The following is a 7,182-nucleotide window of genomic DNA, read 5'->3' as shown; positions in this document are numbered from 1 at the left end:
GATGCACACAGATTACACCCATCTCTCCCAGCAGCACACATTAAAGCATACAGTACCTCCCATGCGCTTTCCGACCTGCACTCAAATTGTTGTCCAGCACAGTAATTCTCTCGGGGAAAAGCGCGTTTAGGTCGAAAGGGAAATCCATTGTAAGGACAGATCTGGAATCTTAAGACAATACACTACTAATGCCCTGCTGCATGTATCACAGCGCCAATCGATTCTCGCTGCACTTGATTTAGTTAAAGCACCAGTCCCCCATCAGTGCCGCTTCAGCAGTGGGCTGGTTTAAAGGCACAGCTGTATAGCGGTGTTATCGGAGCTGCTTCTGTCCTCCCATTGTGTTGTGTTTGTGTCACTCCCTTCATTCACTCCGCTGGAGGAGTAGTACACCGTGCACACGCCTGCAGGATAGTTTCTAGTTATATTTCCATAAATGTAAACATAAAAATCTTTCATTTAGAAAGTGGTAGAAATCTGCGGCTTCAGAAGATTTATTTCCGTTTCCTCTTGGCAACGACGCACAACTTTGTGCTGCATAGCAACCAAACATATCTATTATATATTGCAGTCAGTAGATATGATCATATAAATACAGCAATAGTTGTACTCTTTTATATTTATGTTTCTTTTTATATTTTTCGTATATATATATATTTTATATTTCTGATTTCCCCTGGCAACTTTTTAAGAACATTTAACTTTATCTCTTATTTGATGTTGTTTTTTTTAACAACATTTAATTTCCAGCAATTACTACTGCATGCTCTAGTATCCCAAATATCCCATCTCACTATTAGAAAGTGCATGCATCATTTTGTTTAAATAAATTATAAAGAAGAAAAAGAAAACAAATGAAAAAAAAAAAATCATGCAACATAAACACAAAATATGTTTGTATTTTCATGCAGGCAGATATTTCGCTACCCTGACTGCAGCATTAGGACCCTGTTAAATGTCATTCGCTGCGCGATTCTTTCCATTAAAACATCCAGACATAGAATTTAATGTTCCAATGAGTAAATTAGAAATAATTAAAAAAGTTAAAAAAGCATTAAAAGATATATGGCAAAGTAAATGGGATGGTGAGAATAAAGGACGGCATATTAAAAATATTCAAAAAACAGTTGGAAATGAGAGGAGAATTTTTGGGAATAGAAAGGAAGACGGCATAATATCTCGCCTTAGAATTGGACACACTGCACTTAATCAATCATTATTTATTATAGGAAAACATGAGTCTGGACTTTGTGGTAAATGTGATCTTCCTGAAACAGTTGAGCATATTTTAATAAAATGTAAAGGATATGACAACGAAAGAGTACAACTTACAGAAGCACTTCATATAGAAATAAATCAGATCTCACTTCAGAAATTGTTAAATAAAGATGTGACTATAGAAATGTTTCACATATTATTTAAGTATCTCAAAGATACAGAGTTAATAAACAGGATTTAAAGAATCACTACAAATGTTTTTTTATTTTTATTTATTTATTTTTTTAGTTTTCCTTTAACGTCATTGCTCCACACTCCATCCTAGTAGGTGGCGGTAAATGCACCTAAAGCTGGTTTGCCAACCGCCATAAAACGTCAAAGAAGAAGAAGAAGAAGAAGAATCGATTCCGGAAAATGAGTCGGACTTTCTATCGCCAAACACTCTGCCTGTCATAAACATTTTTATATATAAATGTCATACATTTTAAATGTCTTATAATCTCTAAGTTCTAAATTGGTTCATTTTTATAAGCGCGACACAATAATGATTTATTAAAGGTATGTGAAGTTTGTTCTTTGGTTCCAACGTGTTTAGTATGTTGCATGAACTTTCACCTCAGTTCCCACAGCCACGCAGGATCGTGTGGTTCGACAGGACAGTGACAACACTAACACGATCTCTAACTTTGAGTGTGCATTGTATTTCGAGCTTTTAGTCGTTTGTTCCTGAACGAATCGCGTTTTGCACAGTTGTTGCACACTATCTGTTGCAGCCACATGGAAACTTTCATCAGCTTCACTAACCAAAGTCAAGGAAGGGATCGCATATTCAGGTCAGTGTCTCTTACCAAAGCTTGTCATCCGTCAAATCAACATCGAATTGAAATTATTTCTCCGTAAAGACGAGCTAGACTATGTCTGAACATTTTGTTTGTTTGCTTGATTTAGAGCAACCCAATATGCATGTGCTTTGGCGAAATACCTTCTGAGAAATGAAGCGAAGAGAAAAGAGCTGGTGAAAAAGCTGCAATTTCTGGAGTCTAATATGAGTTCGGGGCGGAAGCGTAAGAATGAACATTTACTGTTACACAACAAAACAATCACATACAAAACAAAAGTTCTTTCATTTCTTTGTCAGTACTTACTGTTCCAGTTTTATTAGTAGAGTTTATCTCAGATTGTAACATTTCTTATCTTTCTAGTAGTTATACAGTTCAATAAATGTAGACACATTTAGTTATTGATATTATATTTGGGCAGTATAGTCAAAGAACAACTGCCCCCCTGCCCCTGGTGTTGTATTGCTTCTCCCAGAGTTTTTTTTTCTTCTTCTTCTTCTTCTATCCGTTGTTTAACATCAAATGGGGTTTTGTCGCAAAATATAAACTATATTATTGCACGCCTCTATATAAAAAGTTGAACATATAAGTATAACTTGATTTTTTATATCAGTGCAAAATGTGAGCTATATTATTGTCCAGCTCTAATCTGCTAAATATGACTATAAGACATGAAGGTATAAGATATTACAAACATTAAAATCGTGATTTTCTGTAAAGCTGCTTTCAGTGTTGGGGAGTAACTAGTTACATGTAACGGAATTACAAATTATTTGCGCAGATATAAACGAATTTAGGTGTATTCAGTGGCGCATTACCATTAAAAACAAAACTAATGCACTGCGTCTGATGATGGGAGAAAATTAAGATTCTTATGTTCTTCTACATTACAAAACTACAAAACACCTGCATTGCTTACAAGACATTGTCGCTACAGCTGCTGGAGCGTGGAGAAAATGATGGACTTCGTACAGCTGGCTGAGGGCGAAAATATGCTAATATTGGACAGTAGTACATCAGCGGTTGTGGACGGGGCCTGAACAATATGGCATCATACTGCTCAGAAAATCAAAACGGCTTGATAATTGAGACTATTTAGGATTTTGGGGGGTTAAAAAAAGGAGTGAATGGATTTTTATCATTGTAGGGTGGTTGTGTCTACACACTGCTAAGATACATTTATATGCAAACACTATGTAAAAGTGAAATTTGCATCCAATGCCTACTTTAAAATTGAAATATAAGCTTAATTCAAGTGATGAAGGATTTCGAAAGTGTGACAGTAATCAGTGTTGAGTACTACTGTAAGGTTTACCGTGCCTGGTTTACATGTTTGAAAATGATTAACAGTTGAAAACATTAGAAATTTAGAAAAGTAATCAAAAAGTAATCAAATGTAATCAGTTACATTACTTTAATAAAGTAATTGAAAAGTTACACTACTTATTACATTTTAAGTAGGGTAACTTGTAATCTGTAACCTATTACATTTCCAAAGTAACCTTCCCAACACTGGCTGCTTTGAAATACTGTGTATTTTGAAAAGTGCTATACAAATAAAACTGACTTGACTAGACTGGTGAGCTTAAGTTGTCAGAATGTCAGTCTTACTAATAAGATTAAAAATTATTACAACACGCACTGGAGTATACCAAATAATTATTAGTGTCTATTCAATTTGCACCTGGAGAACTGAAATAAATACTATTAAAGATTAGAATAGTTGCTGGACAAATAGAATATGTAGGCTACCAACTACAATTGGGATAGTGGCTAGTATGTGATGATGATTAAGTTCTAATGACTAATTAAATAGATGCTAGTCACTAATGGAATAAATACAAGTGGAATTGAAAAGATCACAAATTGAATACTTGTAGAGGTGAAAAGTATTTTAGTATTAGTGCACTTGTTTACTTAAGTACAATTTTGGGGAATATGTATTTTACGTGCGTTCTGTTAAAATTGAATGTACTTACACATTTACAAGGAAATAATGTTTTTTTTCCCTCTACTACATACATGCCACGCCAATGTTTAATATAGTGACTGTACTTTAAATTAAGCAATTTCTCAGCACTTTTTACACTCCCGACTTGTGTAAAACTTTAGTAGTAACAAAAATAGACACTAATTCATTTTATGACCTCTATTTTTCGCAGAAATAAAAAGAATATCATCAGGAATGTATTTGTTTTTCTTTCTTTTTTTGTCAGTATTCAGGCTTGGGAACACAGTCAACTCGATCCATGCGGCCAAGAGCACTCTTCATATTTCTGACCCCGTGCTGCGCTTTTGCCTTACTTTTGCCAACCTCAACCGTGCCTTGTATTTCATCTGTGACAACTTACTCTGGGCCAGAAGTATTGGGCTAATAAAAGACATTGACAAGGAGCGCTGGAGCTTGAACTCCACTCGCTTCTATTTCCTGTCATTGGTTATGAATCTAACCAGAGACGTCTATGTGATCATCCAGCTTATGGTGCAGAAGTCTCGGGACCGACACTTCCAGCAAAAAGTCGACCAGCACCTCAATGAAAGCCCGGATGTGGCTTGTGTCATAGTGCCTCAGCTGGATGCGTTCCTCTTCCTTCTCCTCGAGAGCCTCAGAAATGATCCATCTGTGGCTCTCGATACAGTTAAAAATGTTTGCGATCTTTTCATTCCACTTGACAAACTGGGCATTTACCAAACAAATGCAGGGGTGGTGGGCTTCTGTGGCCTTGTTTCTTCTCTTTTAGGTATATTGTCAGTTTTGAGGCCCAGCCTCAAAATCAAGCCATGATTTAGCGGAATGAGGAAAATGAGGAAAAAACATCCGAAATGTCTTGTATAAGAGAACTTTTCTAACAAATGTTTCGATTTCATTTCAGTGTGGAATTAGGCTACTATTAAGCTTACTTTTGTAAAGGCATCAACTTAATTGTTTAAGAGAGACAGGAGAACAGCACATACCCATAATGCAGCAGTGCACCTGCAGGGCTGTTCTGCACAACATAATAATAATAAAAAATAATAGCATCATTTAGATAAGATTTCGCAGTGTGGGTTTGACCACATGCTGTGTACACTTTCATTAAATAGAGTGCCTTGCTGTATCTGTTGTTGTATTATGGCAGCCCTAGTGAAATAATACACCTGTATATTATGCTGTATTTAGTAGTTTTAATAGAGATTATATCACTTTGGTACTGACGATATTGAGATGAGGGTACACAAACACATTTTGGAACTTTCCAACAAAAAGAGGCTCTCTGTGATGGCAGCTCAACTTTCTGAAATATGTGCTTAATATTTAGTCTCTTCTACATGGAAAACCATCCGTGAAATTAGATATTCTACCTCATTCTGACAGATCCCATAGTTGTTTACAGATGTGTGTTTTATTTTAGGTGCCAGACAGAGTTTTGTTAGTTGTTATTTCCAATTTTGGTTTGTCATGACGAAAGAACTTACTACATAATTGGTTGTCAGCACAAACTGCTTTAAGAACAAACTGTGAACTTTAATAAAGGAATTTTTATGCACTGTTGAAAAGGTTTTGGTTTGTTTCTCACTTGTCTTTTGAACAGTTTGTCCTCACATTACACACAATAAAAACTGCATTATTATTGACACAAACACCTCTTATGGATCCACTACATGGATTTGTGATGGTTTAGTTTTAAACTTGCTACACCACAGGCCTAAACTAGATTTAAAGGGGTCATGAACTGATTTGGTTTTTAATTTGGATTGTTCTTTGAGGTCCACTTATAATGTTATCAAGATTTTTACATTAAAAAAAAAAACATTTTAGAGGTAACTAGATGAGTAAAGTTTGATGTCAAACTTTAAAGTTGGCTTGAAAAAGCCAGGCCAAAAAGGTTGAAAACATTGTAATAGCTTTAAGTAGTTCTACAGTTTAAAGTTTGAATGTTTTGAAGGCAATATAAAATAGATAGATAGACAGATTAAAATGAATTTACACAGCTATACATTTTTGAGTTTGGAAATGTTTTGGCTGCTTAACCTTGTAAGTTGAAATGTCTTTGTATGTATTTTTTTCTTAATGCATTACAGTATGCTGATGTCTAGCCTGTTGCTAGCATGTTTCTAGCAAGATTAGCATGTTACTAGCATGTTGCTAGCAAGTTACTAGCATGGTTAGCAAGTTACTATCATGATTCTAGCATTATTAGCATTACTAGCATGATTAGCAGGTTACTAGCATGGTTAGCAAGTTAATAGCATGATTCTAGCATTATTAGCAAGTTACTAGAATGTTTCTAGCATGATTAGCCTGTTACTAAATCATCAGAATGCTCTGTTTCAATAGGCGTGCCGAATGTTATGATGTGGTGTATGTTTGACAGCCTACATCCTTCACAGATGGACTGTGTTTTAGGTTAAAAACGTATAAATACTCGGTACATATCAAACGATCTGTAATAACTGACAAAGCGATAGTGATCACATAATGAAAACAGTTACTCACACCCCAGGATTCCCATATACTAGACACAGCATAAGTTCAGTCTTTCTGAAAATCCTGTGTCGAATTATGCCTTATTTGTAAACGAATCCGCGGTAAAATGAAGTGAACAAAGGACCAAGTTTGTACTGACACGGTCTGGCACTTCATTTAAAATAAAGTTTATCGTTTGGTTTCTGCGTAAACCTGTGTTTTCCGCTCTTGTCATTAAATGCCCATGAGAAGGATACAATACTAATGCAATACTAGAATTTGCAATGTTAAGGCATGACCATTGGACAGCAAAATGCTCATTGGGTCAGCACGGTCAGAAAAAAACAGGTGGAGAAGGAAAGACACGTTAACTGCAAAAACAATTAAGGTGATAAATTAGGTGTGAAACCATCAGGAACCATTTAGTCTCCAGGGCCACCATTTTCCAGAACTGCAACCTACCTGGAGTCTATAGAAGCGTGTCAGGTAAAAAAAAAAAATCCAGTTTTTTTTTTTATAGACCGATAAGTTGAGAGTGACTCTTGAAGGACCAGCACCACATCCTCTTGTACCACTCCCACAAGTTTTGGGAGTTCATTTTAGTCCATCTCTGCAAGACAGACTTTTCAGGATAGGAGATGGACTTAAAATGAACTCCCAAATCTTTTTATATATATA

At 35.6% G+C, this 7,182-nt stretch overlaps 1 protein-coding gene across 1 annotated transcript; it reads left to right on the top strand.

Annotated features, from left to right (window-relative positions):
• The first annotated feature begins 1,518 nt into the window (after nucleotides 1-1,518).
• Nucleotides 1,519-5,057, top strand: LOC107714788 (peroxisomal membrane protein 11A-like). The gene is made up of 4 exons (XM_016520758.1): nucleotides 1,519-1,908; nucleotides 1,992-2,051; nucleotides 2,167-2,282; nucleotides 4,274-5,057. The coding sequence occupies exons 2-4, from the start codon at nucleotides 1,996-1,998 to the stop codon at nucleotides 4,840-4,842; spliced, it is 741 nt and encodes a 246-aa protein (XP_016376244.1). The 5' UTR covers nucleotides 1,519-1,908; nucleotides 1,992-1,995; the 3' UTR covers nucleotides 4,843-5,057.
• Nucleotides 5,058-7,182: the final 2,125 nt, after the last annotated feature.

The sequence above is a fragment of the Sinocyclocheilus rhinocerous genome, unplaced genomic scaffold (genome assembly GCF_001515625.1).
Source record: "Sinocyclocheilus rhinocerous isolate Xijiao unplaced genomic scaffold, SAMN03320098_v1.1 scaffold58, whole genome shotgun sequence".
In the NCBI taxonomy this organism is placed as follows: Eukaryota; Metazoa; Chordata; class Actinopteri; order Cypriniformes; family Cyprinidae; genus Sinocyclocheilus; species Sinocyclocheilus rhinocerous.
Note: the sequence above shows the minus strand (reverse complement) of the source record. Positions and strands in the feature narration are given on the sequence as shown.